The 19,523-nt window shown below is 44.2% G+C and overlaps 1 protein-coding gene across 7 annotated transcripts in view; it reads right to left on the bottom strand.

Annotated features, from left to right (window-relative positions):
• Positions 1 to 19,523, bottom strand: part of LMBR1 (limb development membrane protein 1) — a 131,056-nt gene that overhangs the window by 4,313 nt on the left and 107,220 nt on the right. For 3 of the 7 annotated variants that reach the window (XR_010381506.1, XR_010381504.1, XR_010381505.1), the window contains exons 16-17: positions 10,269 to 10,430; positions 6,299 to 7,526 (exon numbers count right to left, since the gene is read on the bottom strand). Coding sequence is in view for 3 of the 7 variants with exons in the window: in XM_064487148.1 (XP_064343218.1) it covers positions 7,441 to 7,526; positions 10,269 to 10,430 (248 nt within the window). In the remaining 4 variants the exon portion in view is untranslated. Of the gene's footprint in view, positions 1 to 3,610; positions 7,527 to 10,268; positions 10,431 to 19,523 lie in introns of those variants that run through there. The other 4 variants (XM_064487149.1, XM_064487150.1, XM_064487148.1 and 1 more) reach the window with 3 other exon arrangements.

The following is a 19,523-nucleotide window of genomic DNA, read 5'->3' as shown; positions in this document are numbered from 1 at the left end:
AGCATGTACCTGGTAAGGGGTTAGCATCTAAACTACATAAAGAACTCATGCAACTCAACAGCAAACCCAGATAATCTGATCAAAAATGGGCAGAAGATCTGAACATTTTTCCAGAGAAGACTTACAGAGGCCAAGAGACACAAGAAGCATCACTCAACGCAAAATACAAATCAGAACCACAGTGAGACACCACCTCATACTTGTGAGAACAGCTATTGCCAAAGAGATAAGAAGTAACCAGCGTTGGTGAGGGCGTGGGGAAAAGCGAACACTTGAGCACTGCTGGTGGGAATGTAAACTGGTGCAGCGACTACGGGAAACAGTATGGAGGTTCCTCAAAAAATTAAAAACAGAACTGCCAAGTGATATTTAGTCATTCCACTTCTGGGTGTGTATCCAAAGGAAATGAACTCAGGATCTCGAAGAGACACCTGCAGCCGCGTGTCCGCTGCAGCGTTACAATAACCACGTCGGGAAGATAGCCTCGAGTGCCCATTGACGGAGGAACGGATAAAGAACGTGTGTGTGTGTGTGTGTGTGTGTGTGTGTGTGTGTGTGTGTGTACCCAATGGAGTGTTATTCCACCACAGAAAAGGAAATCTTGCCATTTGTGACGTGAATGGATAAAACTTAAAGCTATCATGGTAAGTGAAATAATTCAGAGAAAGACAAATACCATGTAATCTCACTCACATGTGGAATCTAAAAAACAAAAAAACGAACTCATAGATACAGGGAACCAATTGGTGGCGGGGGGCAGGGTGGTGGGCAAAATGAGCGAAGCAGGTCAAAAGGTACAGGCTTCCAGTGACAGAGTAAGTCTGTCCTGGGACGCGACGCACAGCAGGGACCGCAGTTAACCGCACGGCGCTGGAACATCAGATGCGGACCTTGTGCTTTCTGCAGGGAGGGGAACACACACCTAACTTACCTAAAATGGTGTAAGAATTTTTAAAACCTTTCCCCCTGGTTCCCATGATAGTGTTATAGGATAAAGTTCTCTACAAGGCCCCATAGCCAGAAATAACATTCGTGAGGCTAGGCCAAAACCTGTCTCTGCCCAGAGAGTGATCTAAGACCCAAGGTTACACTGACAGATGCTCCAGTAGTTCTGCTGAAAAACAATGAGGTTCTCCGGCCTGCTTGTGGAAAGACCTCCAGTTTGTCGAGGACAGAGTGCATTTATGATTATCTCTGTTCAGGTTCAGCCTGGCTGACCCACGGCTACAGGGCTAAGGTGGGCAAGCGGGGACCACGGACAGCCACACTCAGAGCACAGGCCTCCTCCATCCACTCCCTTCAGCTGCATAGCCACCACCCTGGAGGCACCTTGCAGGCGGGTTAAAATTATTAGTTACATGTTTCTCAAACAAGTAGAATTATTTTATGGCGTAATTCCTCATTACATGATGTTTCTGAAATCTAGAAATAATTTAGATGTACAAAAAAAGTCATAACAACAGAATTCTCATTCACCCTTCACCCGGTCTCCCCCATGGGAACATGCCATTGTAAAATTATCTAAACCAGAAACTAGCGCTGATACAATGTGTTAACTCATCTACAGATTTGGTCAACTGTCTCCGGGGTGTTTTGCGGACAAGAATTTTGTTTGCCAACAAGAAGCTAATGTCTAAAAGAATGCATCCTCCAAATTGTGAGCTGAGTGTTACGTGGTGATGTCACCACGCTATGTGGAAGCTTCCCTAAGAGGAGCCACTGACAAGAGGTCCATGAAATCAAGAGCACGTTGAAGCATTCTTGATTCCACACACGAGATTAGTGTTGGGAACGTGAAAGAGGACAATACTCTCCCAAACAGCTTGAGACACACTCGTCAGAGGTCCAGGATACAGAGCTTAGAAAGAGGCATGATTGTTATGGACACGCGGTTTATGAACAAGGCACTGAAATCACACCTGTTGTTTAAAATACAAATTGCCACCGCCGGCGAGGCACCTGGGGAAACCGCACGGCTGCCCCAGGACGGGCTGGAGCTGCGCTCAGGTGCTCGTGTCTGACCTGACCGGTGGCCTGAACACGACAGGCGCGGCCCTCTTCCCGCGGAGCCCAGGGGGCCGGGCACCCAGGCCCTCCGACTGTCCTTGAGGTGAGCTTCTGGTCTGAAGCGGCTCTGATCCCAGTCAAACACCGGTCACGTCCACGGTCCAGTCAGGAGGAGGGGGTGGTGCCTCTCCCGGCGGACTCGCTCCTCTGCAGGTCCCACACGAACGTCCGCCCCAGCGCCCTGCTCGGACCTCGGCCACGTGGGCCACGCTACCCGCTGGGAGCCGGGGACACTGGCACCCTGCGGGGAACTGGAGCTGGGCTGCTCAGTGAGGAGGAGACCAGCTGCTGTGTGGGAAGTGAGCCTCCACACAGCCACTGCCGCGTCCCTCCGTCAGCGTGACTCCAGAGAGAGGAATGGCTGGTTACAAAAGTGAAGCCCTAGAGGTAGTGAGGTTTGAGGGGATGAAAACGTTCCGGGATTCCACGGTGATGTTTGCACAACCCGTGAATACACTTAAAGAAAAAACCCACAGGCCCCAAATGGCATCACCTTGCTCGAGCCCACAGCCTCGCACCCACGCCACCAGAGGCTAATCCGGATTGACCTCTGTGGCATCCCTGCGTGGCACCAAGGGCAACATGCCCCACAGACCCTCTCCGTGTCCCCCGGGGAAGAGGGAACTCACATGATAAATCCCCTGCTGTTCCCTTCCCCCCAAAATGATGTCTTGGCCTAAAAATAACCTATTCTCTTCTCTGGTGAAGAACTCCCTTGGCCTACCCTTCTTCCTGTAGAAACCTTCCGCCTTGCACAACCCTCGGGAGCTCCCTTCTAGTCGCCGGGTGAGATGCTGCTCGAATCACAAGTTACCTAACAAAGCCAGTCAGATCCTCAAGTTTACTTGGCTGAATTTTGGTTTTGAACACTAGACACCCATGACCTGCATGCTTTGAGAGTGAACTTTATGGTGTGTGATCAGGCCCCCCAAGATAAACTTCTCCTGCTCTCTGCACGCCCTCACCTGCGCCCAGGCACGTGCCTGACCTGCCCCCGTAGTCACAGAGCCTAGTCAGTAATGGCCGTGGGCAGGCCCCCAGCCCCGGTGGCTCCTGACTGATCCAGTCCTTACATCAGGACGGCCCCATGAGGACAGCTTCCCTGATAACCGATGAGCCAACCTGACGTCAGTTCCCCTGTGACTGGAAACCTGCCTCCCCCTGCCCCATGGCCTGGGGTACGGCTCCAGGACCTCCTTGCTTCTGACACAAGATCCCCCGCCCAACAGAATTCTAATGCCGCCGCCTCCGGGCTCTCTTTGGTCTCGGGCTGGGTGATGACAGGGTACAGCCCAGCCTGTGGCAGGTGAGTTACGGCTCAATGCAGGTAGTCAGGGGCAAACATGGGCAGAGTGCGCCAGCCACATCCAGAACAACTGGGTTTTGTCTGAATTTCCTGATTGCATTTGAGCTTGAAGAAACTTTCTCCGAACTGAATCACAAAGAATTGGAAGTTAAATAACTTCTCTTGACAGCGAGCCCCCAGCGCTACTCCTCTAAGATGTATGGATAAATCACCTAGTTTTGAAATTTTATAATCCACTTTTTAAGAGTTTTAGCAATTTCTACTGATTTTAATGACATTCTTTGCAGTGCAACAAGTAATCTGCATATGCAATCCTTTTGCTTCAGTGGCATTTGTAATAATGAATTTTACCTGAACAATATTCAAAGTCAAAAAAAGGTCTTTGTATCCCTTCTTTCAACCAGATTCATTCTTCTTTCAACCAGGAAATGACTTGGTGGTTTCTGTCCAATATTTTAAAAAACAACAACAAAACAGAACAGAATATACCAGCATGCATCTCGCACAGTAACGTAAGTACTGTTCTGTTAAATGTTTGTTTATATGTACAGAAGTGTGTGTGTGTGTGTGCGTGTGCGTGTGAGTGAGTTACAGTGGCCAAAAGTCTGAAAGCCACTGACCCAGAGGCTCCTGCTTGCAGTGAGTGAAGCAGAAGCGAAGGGCATCTACCTCCCCGGCACTCCCTGGACTAGGCCGCCCAGACCACATTCAGGTGTGGCTCAGTCCTTCAATGGAAGAAGTCAGAGAAATCAAATCTAAATAATTTGAACAATTAAAGAAGCTAACAACCGTGATTTCAATTATTGATGCTACATTTTAGGTTGCAAGAAACTGATACACAAAAACTCCCCAACAAAAAGGCAGAAAACACCCACCTCCTCAGCCCAGCGTCGCACCAGGGTCATTATTGCCCCTAATGACACCCGAATGACAGCAGCCAACATACACCACTAAGTTTTAGCCATGATGGTCTTTAAGATTAAAAACACAAAAAACAAACACACATCTGAGTGCTTGTAAACCAAAATGTGAAATCACTTTTTTGTAAACCTTTAATTTCTGAGATATTTAAAGTCACACTAAAGTATCTCACAGAAACAAACAAGACTGACTTGTAAACAAAACACTCTGTAAACAAAAACAACTTTCCATGCATCCGAACATTATTTTTAAAGGAACATCATACCAATGTTTTTAAAGTTTAAAGTCAGTACTGCATGTATGCTCATATTTTTCAAGAAAATTACTGTGAGAACTGTCCCCTTCTCCTCTACGTACTGTGCGAACCACACAGAGAGCCACACAGGGCTTTCAACATGTAAGCCTGTGTTGCTGGCATGTCAGGTGGTTACTGAGGCCACAGGCAGGTCGACTGTGCTCCAGCAAAGCCAGGCAGGTGTCAATGCCCTACGGGCAGGTGTACATGCAGCCTGGACGCAGCCGAGAGTAAGAACCACCAGGGGTGGGTCACTCTCCTCCAGCGTCAACCCTCAGCATGGCACTGAAGGCGCTAACGTTCGTGTGCATGTCTCTAAGTTTCATATAAAGTCTTATATTTTGAGCAGGTCTATTTTTATATAGAATGTACATAAAGCTAAATAAACATTAAATCAAAGAAATGTCTTGGAAAATCAGTAAAAATCATTACAAATGTTAAATCTATAAACTTTCTAACTGTACAATTTACTTAAGTACCGCAGAACCAACTGACAATGAGAACCGGTGGGGACCCTCAGAAGACCAAACCGCGGCCCCCAGCGCCCGGCTACAACAGGCCCCCGAGGGGAGAGGAAATCAAAGCAGCACGGGCTTTAATGTGGTCCCGATGCCCTCCATCCCCGAGGAGGAGGGCAGCCCCAGGCCCAGCGGGCTGCCAGCGCCAGGACCTTGGAGCTGAGGCCTCGCCGCCCCTCCTGCGCCGGCGCTCACAGCTGCAGTGGCAGGACGCCCGTCCTTCGGGCCCTACAAGGGCTGGGCCGCAGTGCGCTGCCACCCGCTCCTGCCGACGCGTCATACACCAGCCCCCGGCGAGGGGCCCAGAGAAGCACCTGCACTCACAGTGAGGGTCTCACTCAAGAGGCAGATTCTCACGTGTGTGACCAGGGACACACTAGGTGTCTGTACACATCACCTTCAGGCCGGGCACCTGACGACCTGCACCCATCTCCAGAAGGCACCTGCGACCCCGAAACAGCCCCTCCACGTGCTGCGTGTCCTCTAGTTCAACACGGCTGTGAGGAAGCATCCAGTAAGAGCTTTAGGAGTCTGTCACACACCTTACTCCTAACTACTCCAAGCCCGGCTTCACTTCTGTCCTGGGAGGAGACTTTCAAGTGAACAGGGAATTGACACAGACATTGAAAAGTTCTGTACTTGACTCAAAACATCTCAGGCACCTTCCGGACGCCCAGAACCCTCCCTCCAACGCGCCCTGAAGCGGTGGGAGCTGAAAGTGACGTTCGCTTACTCAGGGGGGTCTCTCTGCTGCCCCTGGCCTGGTCTGCTCGGAGCAGGCAAGTCTGAGTGAAAATCAAGACTCACAATGAACACGTAAACAGGTAGCATTACCAGTAAAATCAGAAAGCAGACAACTGTCACTCATTCTCCCAGTATGTATGTGGGTCTTACGCTGAGAAACTCGCCCGTACTAGACTGGTGGTATGTACTGAACGTTGCTTAGAATCATAAAGTGCTCTTCTATTTCAAAGCTAAGCTGCACTGCAACAAGGAGAGAAGCTCGAGAGGGAGTGCAGGGGTGTAAACACAGGAGAGGCACACGCAGCAGAGTGTACGTAACTTTTTCTTATTATTTTAGCTCTGAGTGGAAACAGCCCGTTTTTCATAAATTTCTCTTAAAAAAAACCCCTTTAAATTCAACCATTTGAGAAAAGTGTTCTTTTCTTTTGTCTGAACACAGACACTCACCAGCGTACACGCAGCGCGCATGAACGTGTGCGTTCCCAGGGCCGCAGGCTGAGCACGCGTGGCTTCTGGTGCTCTGTCCCAGCGGGCAACACAGGGTGTTTATTCAGTGGCCTCAAAGTCCAGAAACCATCCCAAGGGTGCTCTGCAGTCTACCAGCTGCATGCTCATCAGGGACCCAGCAGAACCCCCACCCCGCGGACACTGCTGCTGCGCGCTGTGGGGCTGGACGGTCACTGCTTAGAGCCTGAGCGCTAAGTTGGCGAGCACAGAAGTGACACAGCCTGAGGAGCGCGGCGCTAGCGGGGCTTCTACCACAGAGCACTTAGTTTCACAGGATGGACACAGGAGCATAGAGAATCAAGGGATTTCTGAAAAAAAAAAAAGTTTAAAAACAACTGAGTGTACATACAGCCTGCAAGACAAAGTCTAAGTTACAAGCGTGCTCAGTGCCAGCAGCCCTGCCACGAGAGGTAACGGCGACTCAAGCACGGACGCCGCCGGGCAGCGGCGCTCGGGAGCGCCTCCACGCCGCCTCTCACGCCGGACAGAGCAGCTATTCCTGTGGCGTTCTACCCAGGCTCCGGTTTTGAAAGAATGTTGTATTCTTCCCTTGACTCAAAATCCAATCAATGTCATTTTGTAACACAAATCAGAACCATGCCTTTGCCTTTTCCTTAAGGAAGTGAAAACCGTAACTTGCAACCGTTGCAGTCCCAGCGCTCCCACTGTAATGACACCTGCAAATCTTCGTTTCTGGCAGAAACTTCACGTCTAAATACCGAGGGTACCTTCTATGTAGGTGTCTACCTTTTGAAGGAAATATATGAGATTCAACTGAATCCTCAGAAAGCCCCCAAGTTTGCCTTTTCTGACATTCTCACGTGGGTGGTTCTGCCAAGGGGCACCGCAGAGGACCGAGCTGTGCTCCCTCAGGAGCCTGCGCATGGCTGGACACTACAAGGTCCACCCCAAGGTTAGATAAAAAGATGACCCGCGACAGCCAAGCTCTCAGATTGTGAAAAGGGGACACTGACAGGCCCAGGCCCTGACCGTGGGCCACAGCCGGCGGGAAACGTGCCTGACCGGCAGGAATGTCACAAGTCTGGGTCTCGGCTCTTGATTGCAGAGAGGTGCTGCATGTCTCACAGGGCTTTCTGGTGCCCATTTGCAGAAGGCTTTGCTGTTTCTGAATCCCTTGGAGTATTTGATAAGTGAAGTTTATGAAGCCCTGCAGAAAAATTGAGACAGGGTGAGAAATGCTGCACTGTGGAGAGGCAGGAAGAACGTGGGGGCTCCAGAGGAAACCCTGCCACGCGGGCCAGACTCCCCGCAGGATGACCGACCCCTCTCCCTACTGTGGGGCCAGAGCTGAAGACAGCTGCCCCACAGGGAGCCGCTCCTTCGGTCTGCACAGCCCCACCCCGCTCCCCTCCACACTGATCCCACAGCACCTTCTGGTAAACCTCCTCCTCCCCAGCCCCCCGCCCGTCCCAGGGAACATGACCTGAGACAAGTACGATCCCGCTTTTGTTTCAAAATACCCCCCAGTGCACACAGGAAACCATGTGGGAGGACACCAAAATATGAAGCATGTGATTAAAAAGAAAAGCAAGGGGAAACTACCAAGAAGAAAAAGAGAAAGAAATGGCAGAAGAACAAACTGAACGTAAGTAGCATTCCACTGCTCAACGATGCTTCACAGAGTGAAAGATTAGCACCACCTTTCAAGTGACGTTTCTTTCCCTCTGTATCACGCAGCAATTACTTGCACAATGTATCAAACCTCTAGAGCAACATTATGGCCTCACAGGGAGAAAAGTCAGAAGACACTTTCAGAGTTTATGTGGCATTAAAGCTCTAAGCACTTTGACAACCGGAGCACAGAGACACGGAGGAGCACACAGGCACCACGTCCGTGGGAAAGATCTTGAGAAACAATTTTTATGAGGCTCAAAAACATGCTTAGATAAGATTACTTTTCCCCTAAAATTCCAGATGGTTGTCTACCTGACTGGTGTGCAATTTTACATCATTCGTAAACCAACACAGCACTCCAAATTTCAAAATTTCTATCACCTGCATATCTTAATGAAAGAAAAGGTAAGCTTGAGCCTGTCTGTGCTGGATGAATAGGAAGGGAAAAAGAAATCAATCCGGCCTTGGGAATGGCCAAGCCACGCAGTGACGAAAGGCGCACCCCACTGCTGGGCAGGCGAAGCACGTCACCCGGGCCGGCCGGAGAAGGAAGCGGGCAAGGAGGACCGCAGCCTCGCCGAACAGGGCCACACACACGCACGCACACACACACACACGAAGGAGGAAAAAACGGGGGGAAAGTTAAATTTTATAATCGAATTATGACATCCAGTGAAATCACATTTATGACCTCAGGTCACTCGCACGCTGTGTGCGCTTCACGCAGGCCCCCGCCAGGTCGGAGGCGCTGCTTCCCTGGAGCCCCCCAACAGTAACAGGAGGCACTTCGGGGAAAGACCGCCTATCAGATGTTTCACATGACCCTCGGCAATTCCACTGCCTCCTGTGGCCGCAGGGCCGACACAACACACACAGCCTCGCCTGAGGTTAAACCCTATCCTGCTGCTTTCACAAAGGCTTCCTTAGCAAGGTGATGCCTAGAACACCCAGCTCAGATGCTACACTTCCTGCAAGGCGTTTACTACCATCTCACTTCCGTGAGCCGTGAGCAGGAATTTATCTGAGATTATGGCTAATATTACTGATGCTACAACAGGCTTAAAAATGAAACTTAACTCTAGACACGTGGCTGAGAGGGCTGTCTGATGACCACTTTGTCTTTAGACTTTAATCTGACCAGCACCAGGGAGCCTAGGCAATAAAACTCATAAACTCTCTCATGCTTCAGTTGAAATAAGATGTAACTTTTCCCTTTCGGGCCAACATCTCATCAGCCACCCTGCTCTCAGGGTAAATTTAAAGTAAAATACACATGAATAGATAATGTGAAATCCCTTTTCCTCCCCAGAGGTCACCCGTTCAACCGTCGGGGCTGGAAAGGCCTAGTGGTGTGCTGAGCACTGCTGCTGTTCATCAGGTTTAAGCCTGTCTGAAAGCAGGACATGATGGATCAACCATCATGGCACCTCCCACAGTAGCTAAAAGCTGCGAAGGGACGTGAAATGTGAGCGTTCAAATGATGCCAGTCCAGCTAAATGAGCTCCTGGCAGGACTTCCTACAATAACTCACTGCCTTTCCCTTCTTTTATAAAATTACACACCCTAAACCCAAGGGGGTTTACCCAGCAAGACAGTTTACATTGTCCTAGTATTCCTAAAACATAAAGCCTGAAATATGTTTAGTACTAATGTTGAAGCAAGCATGGCAAATACATTCAAAGGTTACAGTTACACCCTTCAGACCTCAGCCAAGCCTGTGAGGTTTTACTAGTGTCACAGTGCACGTGACTCAGGGAACACATGGTAACAAGTGCCCTCTCTCCTGACGCCAAGGATGCTAAGATTTTTATCCTGAATTACTACCTGACTTACTGAAGAGAATTATAATTTGGGTCAGCCTGATACTTATAAAATCCAATCCTCAAAAAAATTTAACTAAAAAATAAGAAGTACCACTACCAGAATAGAAGCACAAGCTCCTCCTCACCTTGTCACAACTACCATCACCATCATCACAAGACAGCTACTGTTTACTGAGCTCTCACGGTGTGGCAGGATCATGCCCCGGCCCTCAGGAGAAGTATTCCAGTTAACACTCACAACATCCTAAAAGAACGGATCACCACCATTTTATACGAAGAAGGTGAGGCTCTGTGAAGTCGTTTTACACAAGAGCATGATCAATAAGCAGTGGGCAGGGGTGCGGCCTCCAAGGTTCTACACATCTGGAAAGTAAGCAGCTGCAGACTTCAGATGAGCTGAAAGGTCAACGCCGTTAATAAGCAGGAAGAGCGCCCACGGAGCTCGGGATTACCTAGGGCCTTGAGCAGCTCTTCTCGCACAGCAGACGTGAATTTTCTGACCAGACACAGTGTTGTCACAATAGCAAAAAGCAAATTGTAGGATAACACAATATAGAAATTTCCCAGCCAATTAAACCTTCCAAAGTCTCCAAGTAGATCAAATCTAGTGATTCCTGTTAAAAATAAATAAAATAGCCCTTAATAAAATCAGGTACAATAAATATATATATATATATATATACACACACACACACATAAAACATAATAAAGTACAAATCAGACAGCTCAGATTCCAGGGACTTCCTCATTTCTGTTAGTGGGCACCCCGTTTAAAACTCCACGATTGTCGTCTTGCGGGAAAGCCTCACAGCCCTGACCGACTTTGCCCACTCTTGCAGTCTCGTGGAGGTGTAGGGGGCAGCGGGGCAGCGGCGGGCACCCTGCCACTCGCTCAGGACTCGCACTCACACTGGCCAGGGCCCCGGTGCTTCTCTGCGGGGACCACAGTGCGCCCACTCAGCTGACACGGGAAACAGGGTCGTGATGGAGAGACGCCCGACGAAGCCCCCGCCCCCACCCCGTCCTCTCCCCGCGCAGGCCCCTGCTCGCGCCACCTCCTCGGAGAGGGCACCCGCTTCCCCCCCCCCCCCCCAAGCAGCTGCCCCTCCGGGGCCCTCTGCCCTGACAAGGTTTCTTCACAGCGCGCGCTGCCGGAGCACGTCTTCCCCTTGCCGGCTCGCTTGCAGCCTAGCTCGCGCGATGGCTTGTTAAGTCCTATGCGAACGGGAACTCGGTGGTTTTCTCTCCTGTAACCCCAGTGCCCAGAGCGGTGCTCTGCATGTGCTCCAGCTTACTACGCAGCGAATAAACAAACGGGGGTTCCTTTCCGAGGGGGAAAAATCCCACAAACATTATCCATCTGAACTGGACGCCACAGGGCTGTGGGGTAAGCGAAAAGCCGGAAATGCAGTGTGGTTCCATCACATCTGCTTTGACGTTACCTAAAACTCAGCTGTTCACATGTACAAATAAGCCTTTTATTTAAAAAAAAATCTGAATAAGTAAAAAAACATTCAGGTGGACAGTCAAGTGACAGACACCAGAAACGCTGACCTTCTCCAAGGAAGAAACTGAAGAGCTGCTTGGGGCCGCGTGAAACTTCACCACAAAGGACTGTATAAACAAACCCAGGGACCTTTAATTTTATGGGTGGTCTAAGGATTTCAAGAATCACTGACTGAACTCAACTTCCCCTCATCAGCCGACTTCTGGACTTAACTCTCATCCTCACTCCGTGAAATCACATCACCCACTGTAGGGGCAGACTCCACAGAAGCAGCTTACAAGGACAAAGAGAAAAATAGCGGGTTTCAAAAAGCAGCTCTTCTGTAGCCTCATCGTCCCAGGGCCAAGGTATACAAAGCTGAGGGACAACGATCCACCATAATGTTTTAAAGAGAAGAGAAATATAAAATTAATGAAAGCATACAATAAAACGTCTGTACAGGAAGGTAGGTAAAGGAAGGTAAGAGGGACCAGACCCCAGCAGAGCACGCAGGGCAGGTCGTATCATGAGGTCATAGCAACCATCCCAGTGGCAGTTTCTCAGACAGAAGCCTTAATAAGGCTGAATTTTGTTAAAAGGAATATATATATATATCTAATTATACATATTATTTTTAAAATGAGGTACCATTTAATTTAACCTAGGAAGTTATCTGTAAACAAGGTACTGTCCTCCCAAAACAGACTTCAGTATTTTCACGGCTCAGGGATCCCAGATAAACAGTTTATTTGATCTTCAGGGCCAAAGACTCCTGAGAATCTGGTGAAGGCCACAGATTTTTTCACAAGAAAAACACATACGTGCGTGCGTGCACACACACTGTGCATGTTGTGAAGCTCATTTACAGAGGGACTGGCAAACCACAGAATAAAACCCTTGCCCAGAGACTCCAAAAGGGTCTTAACCTGGTCTCAAAAGTTTTTGATTAAAGACCACCATTAGCAAAGATGAAACCAGAATACGTGTACCCATTATATGTGTACTTCAGTTATTACAAACTATATATGCTCTATTCACCGACATACGTACTATATACACACAGAACAAAGACTTTTAAAATTACAACAATAAAGACAAACACAAGTTCTTAATAGTTTTTTCACACAGCCCAGTGACTTTCTTTGTGAATCCGTGGAGAACAAACCTGACTTCGGAAACCACTGGTGTGTGCTAAACAGTAACTCGGCCATCACCTAGAGCTGGGCCCACGGACCACGCCGCGACAGCGCCACACGAGAGTGAAGGCTGGGGGCAGACGTGTTCACACAGCAGGAACGGAAGGTGTGTGTGAACAACGGGAGAGCGCTCTCATTAGAACTTTCTGCGGGACTCAACTTGGTACCTTGAGAGTCAGGGTCAAGACCCAGTAAGAAACAGCAGGCGAAGAGCAAGCCCCTCATCAGGCGCTCTGGCCCCCAGGACACTGAGGTGGCCTCGCAGACAGAAACCCAGGAGCCTGCTGCTGCAGCGCACTGAGGCCCTAGACAAACGCAGATTGCAGGGACCAGTTCTAAAGACCCTGCTGCTTCAAATCTAATGTTTTAAAAATCTAACTCATACTGAGTAAAAGACTACTCTGGCACCCCACAGCTCTTCAATTCTGAAAATCTTCTGTGAGACTAGACAACAAAAAGCCTTAAATAATCACTTTGCTACACTTCTGAGAGGATTTTGTCAGAGCAATAATTAAATTATACAATGTACTTTTAATTTTTTCTTTCCGTCTTACTGAGATATAATTTATATACCTCACCGTGTAAGTTTAATCTGTACAGCATAACGATGTGACTTACATACATCATGAAACAATTATCATAGTAGGTATAGTGAACATCCATTGTCTCAGACAGACACAAAACTAGAGAAATAAAATTTTTTTTCCTTGTGATAAGAAGTCTTAAGATTTAACCTGTTAAACGAATTTTCATATGTAACAGACAGCAGTATTAATTACATCTATCATGTTGTTACCGTATCACATCCCTGGTATGTATTCATTTTACAACTGGAATTTGTACCTTCTGACCACCTTCATCCAACCCCCCCAGCCCACACCTCTGGTAACCACGAATCTGTTTTTCCCCGAGTTTCTTTCTGATGCATAATCGCCCTGCAATGCTGTGTTAGCTCCTGTCACACAACACAGTAATTCATTGTTTCTGTACATCTCAAAATGATCACCATGATGTCTAGTTACTACAGATCGCCAGCCGGGCTATCACACAGTTAACTAAATGCCTCACACTGCACATTTCACACCCACCAAATTGTTTGTTTGCAACCCTAAGTCTGTAACTCTTAATCCCACACCTATTTCTTCCCTCTCCGCCCTCTGGAAACGATTTGTTTGTTCTCTGTATCTATAGTTCTGTTTTGTTATGTTTGTCCATTTGTTTTGTTTTTTAGATTCCATATATAAATGAAATCATACAGTATCTGTCTTTCTCTGTCTGACCTATTTCACCAAGCATAATACCCTCTAGGTCCACCCTTGTTGTCACAAATGGCAATGTTTCATTCTTTTTAATGGCTGGGTAATATTCCATTGTGTGTTTGTCTGCATGTGTGTATACACACACACACACACCACATCTTTATCCATTCCTCCATTGATGGGCACTTAGATTGTTTCCATACCTTGGCTACTGTAAATAATGTTGCAATGAACACAGGGTGTATATCTTTCCTAATTAATTTTATTGTTTTCTTCTGATAAATAACCAGGTGTGGAACTACTGGATCATATGGCAATTCCATTTTTAGTTCTCTGAGGAATCTCCATACTATTCCCTATAGTGGCTGCACCAACTTACATTCCAGCCAACAGTGCACCGAGGTTCCTTTTCTCCACCTCCTCACTAACACAGCTGTTATCTTTTTGATAATAGCCATTCTGAAAAGTGTGAGATATCTCATTGTGGTTTTGGTTTGCATTTTCCTGATGATTAGTGATGTTAAACATCTTTTTATGTGCCTGTATATCTTATTGGAAAAAAAATCTGTTCAGATCCTGTGTCCATTTTCTAAATCAGGTTTGTTTTTGATGTTCAGTTGTATGAGTTCTTTGTATATTTTGAATATTAGCTCCTTAGCAGATACATCATTTGCAAATATCTTCTTCTATTCAGTAGGCAGCCTTTTCATCTTATTCAGTTTCCTTCACCATGCAAAGGCTTTTTAGTTTGATGTAATCCCATTTGTTTATTTTCGCTTTTGTTTCCCTGGCCTCAGGAGACAGATCCCAAAATACATTACTAAGACTAAGAGCATACTGCCTATGTTTTTTCTAGAAGTTTTATGATTTCAGGTCTTATATTTAAATATTTAACCTGCTTTGAATTTATTTTCGTACATGGTGTGAGGGAGTAGTCCAGTCAGATTCTTTTGCATATAGCCATCCAGTTTTCACAACACCATTTATCAAAGAGACTGTCTTTTCCCCATTGTATATTCTTGCCTACTTTGTGGTAGATTAACTGACTACAGATGCATGGGTTCATTTCCGGGCTCTCTGTTCTGTTCCATATCTATGTGTCTGCTTTTGTGCCAGTAACACACTGTTTTGATGACTACAGCTTTGTACTATAGTTTAAAATCAGGGAACATTGGTATCTCCAGCTTTTTTCTTCTTTCTCAAAATTGTTTTGGCAATTTGTGATCTTTTGTGGTTTCATACAAATTTAATTGTTCTAGTTCTGTGAAAAATGTCAATATTTTGACAGGAACTGTACTGATTCTGTAGATTGCCTTTGATAGTAAGATTATTTTAACAATGTGAATTCTTCCAATCTATGAAAACAGTGTTTCCCTTCATCTGTCTGTATTGTCTTCAATTTCTTCCATCAGTGTCTTACAGTTTTCCAAGCACAGTTCTTTTACCTTCTTATTTCTATATACCTGGTATTTTATTGTTTTTGATGCAATGGTAAGACTGTTTTCTGAATTTCTCTTTCTGATAGTTCATTGTTAGTGTATAAAAGTGCAACAGATTTCTATATGTTAATCTGTATCCTGCAACTTTATGAAATTCATTGATGAGCTCCAGTAGTTTTTTGGTGGCATCTGTAGGATTCTCTAAGTATAGTATCATGTCATCTGCAAACAGTGACAGTTTACATCTTCCTTTCTAACTTGGATTCCTTTTATCTCTTTTTCTTCTCTGACTGCTATGGCTAGGACTTCCAATACTATGTTGAATGAAAGTGGCAGAAGTGGGCATCCTTGTCTTGTTCCCAATCTTAGAGGAAATGCTTTCAGCTTTTCACCACTGAATAGGATGTCAGCTGTGGACTTACCATAAATGGCCTTTATTATGTTCAGCTATTTTTCCTCTACTCCGTTTGTGCAGTTTCTATCATAAATGGATGCTGAGGTTTGTCAAAAGCTATTATCTATTCAGATGATCATATGGTTTTTTATTCTTCAATTTTTTTAATGTGGTATCATCACATTGATTGATTTGCAGATATAGAACCACCTTTGCATCGTTGATTGTGGTGTATGATCCTTTTAATGTATTGTTGGATTCAGTTTGCTAAGATTTTGTTGAGAATTTTTGCACATGTTCCTCAGTGATATTGGCCTGTAATCTCTTTGTGTGATAGCTCTGTCTGGTTTTAATATCATGTTGATCCTGACCTCATAGAATAAATTCAGAAGCATTCCTTCCAATGCAATTTTCTGGAATAGTTTGAGAAGAATAGGTGTTAAATCTGCTATAAATGTTGGGCAGAATTTACCTGTGAAGCCATCTGGTCCTGGACTTTTGATTTGTTGGGAGGTTTTTTGTTGTTGTTGTTGTTGTTTTAAATTACTGATTCTATTTCATTACCGGTAATTGGTCTGTTCATATTTTCTATTTCTTCATGGTTCAATCTTGGGAGATTGTACATTTCTAGGAATTTGTCCATTTCTTCTAGGTTGTCCATTTTATTGGTGTACAGTTGTTCACAGTAACCTCTTGTGACCCTCTGTATTTAGGTTGCAACTTCTTTTTAATTTCTGATATTGATTTACCTCCTTTCCCTTTTTTTCTTAATCTGTCTGGGTAAAGGTTTATCAAGATCATTTATCTTTTCAAAGAACCAGCTCTTAATTTCATTGATCTTTTGTAATATGATTGTTATTTTTTTAGTTTCTACTTCATTTATTTCTGCTGATATTTATTATTTCTTTCCTTCTCCTGACTTTGGGTTTTGTTTGTTCTTCTTTATCTAGTTCCTTTAGGTGTACAGCAAGATTCTTTACTTGAGACTTTTCTTGTTTCCTGAGGTGTGCTTTTATCACCATAAATGTCCTTCTTAGACCTAGTTTTGCTGAACCCCACTGGTTTTGGATCACTGTTGTTTTCATTTGCCTACAAGTATCTTTTGATTTCTCCTTTGATTTCTTCAGTGACCCACTGGTTGTTTAGTAATATATTGTTTCACCCCCACACATTTGTGCTTTGTGAAGTTTTGGTTTTTTTTTTTATTGTAGTTGATATCTTGTCTGACAGTGTTGCAGTCAAAAAAGATGCCTGATATGATTTCAATTTCCATAAATTTACCAAGACTTGTTTTGAGGCCTAGCAGGTGATCTATCCAGGAGAATGTCCCTTAAGCACTTGAAAAGAATGTGCATTTTGCTGATTTTGGAATGGAATGTTATATTTATATATATATATATATATATATACACACACACACACACACATACATACATACATATATATATAGAGAGAGAGTCCATTTGGACTAATGCACTTTTTTATCAAAAGTACTAACACTTAAGAAAAAGTAACAATATGTAAAGTCATAATAAGACTTATTAAACAAATATAAAATACTTCAAAATCTTTATTTCTAGAGAAAGATATAAAAGGCTACTAAGGTAGCAAATTTTAAAATACTACTAACAATATGAAAATTTCAATTATCAAATGTTGTTATTTAACTCTCCTAGCCAAATAATGAAATGCTTATTCCCATTCAGAGGTTCATTTTTTAAAAACATAAGTAAAATATATATATACCAGGTAAGAACTTAGCTTGTTAAGCAGTGGCTAAGCATAAGGCCACATTATCTGGATTACCTGTTAATAAAATACTCTTCATAACAAATCGCTTATCAGCTCCCTGCACTAGGATTTCAACTGAAAATGTTTTATGCATAATTCCTTGAATAAAAATTTTTCACTCATACCTATAAAAGAACTAAGGTACAAAACAAAACTGCATTTCAAGAAAGAGCAGGTTACTCCACCTACAGTATGAGTCAAGAGAATTTACATTTGTTAGCCCACCTGAGTCAACTCTGACTTTTAGCAAGTACATTCATGTTCCTTAACTAGCAAGAAGCTGAGAGAGAATTTATAAAGCTTGACACACTAAAAGGATCATTAGTTAACTTTATCAATAAATCATGTGCCCTGGAATATCACACAAATGGCTGACATGAATACCCATGGCTTTAATGAAAGACTGCCCAAAAGAGCACATACATTTTATTATAGAAAAAATTTATAAATTAAATGTTCTTTGACAAAACATTGGGTTTAACACATTCCCCACCTCTTGACTCCCATAATAATAGTTAGTATAAATTATTATCTTGACTAGGTTTTTAAATATCCTTCTTTAAACTGGGCTTTTGTAATAAATTTACCTACACACTGTCAAAAAATAAATGTGAATTAATGAGTATGAAATAATAAAAATATAATCATCTTTAAATCATTAATTTCAGGATTAATATAAACAGGCTCATTGCCAACTGTTTTATTCATTCAAAAACAAAGTAATTCTAAAACTAAACAGTGGTTCCACTTTTAGGGGGGAATGGAACATGATGTTGTTAAAGCAAAGACTTTAAATCTGACCAGTCTTATTCTGCAAATAGATTTTCATTATATCACATCAATTAGAAATATGTTTAATGACTTCACATTCCAGCCAAGACTAAGTGAAAGAGACCAGATTTTCCCTTACACCCAAATCAATTTAAAAAACTGGACAAAATATATAAAACCATGGTATTCAAAACCCTCAACATCTAGCAATGAAGGTGAGTGAAGCTGAGCAATGAGAAACAAGCAAGGTGGGTTCTCTGTCTGCCATGGCTCCTCCCTAAAGAGGCCTCCTGGCTGCAGAGTGGAAAGAAGCAGGGACAGAGTCCAGCTATCTCATGGAGTTGAGGGATGCAGCTGCAGCTTGGGACAGCATGGTGGCCAGACAGTTGCACAGGGTGGGAGCCTGGGAGGTGTGCACGGGCCTCTTGAGTTATTCAGCTGGGAACTGATCAACGCATTGCTTGTGGGAAAATAACCAACCGAGAAATGACACAAATGATAGGATGAGTAGCAATGCCATTAAAACAATTATAACTATATTCCTTGTATTTCAGAAGCTAGAGGAAAGACTGAACTTGCTGAGTAGAGACATAGAAGATATAAAACAGACCCAAATTGACCTTCTACAGAGAAAAATTACAATGTAAGGTATGAAAAATATACTAGATGGGATTAACGACAGATCAGACACCACAAAAGAAGAGATTAGTAGACTTGAAGACATATCAACAGAAACTATTTAAAACGAAACACAGAAAGCAACACACACAAAAAAATAAAATAAAAGAGCACAGTGACTAAAAAATAAAATGATCACGTGAACAGATGCAGAAAAGCATTTAACAAAATCCAACACCCATTCTTGATATAAAAACAAAAACAAAAAAAACCTCCAGCTACACAAGAAAAGAAGGGAACTTTCTCAACTTGATAAAAGGCATCTACCAAAACAAACAAACAAACAAACACTACAGCTATTATCAGTTAATGATAAAGATCAGAATGCTTTCCCACTATGACGAAGAACAAGTCAAGAATATCTGTCTTCATCACTTCTATTCAACATTGTACTGGAGGCTCTAGATAATGCAACAGTCAAGAAAAATAAATAAAAGTGTCCATATTGGGAGGGAAGAAGTAAAACTGTCTTTATTCACAGACATCATAATCATTAAAGTAGAAAATTCAATGAAATCTATAAAACAGATTCAATAGAAGCTACTAGAACTAATAAGTGAATTTAGCAAAGGCACAAAACAAAAGATCAATATACAAAAATCAACTGTATCTTTATGTACTAGCAATGAACTACTGGAAACTCAATTTTTAAAAAATACCATTCTCAACAGCATCAAATGTGCAAGACTGAGC

This window comes from Camelus dromedarius, chromosome 7 (genome assembly GCF_036321535.1).
Source record: "Camelus dromedarius isolate mCamDro1 chromosome 7, mCamDro1.pat, whole genome shotgun sequence".
NCBI classification, from domain to species: Eukaryota; Metazoa; Chordata; class Mammalia; order Artiodactyla; family Camelidae; genus Camelus; species Camelus dromedarius.
The sequence above is the reverse complement of the archived record's forward strand: the minus strand, read 5'-3'. Positions and strand labels throughout refer to the sequence as shown.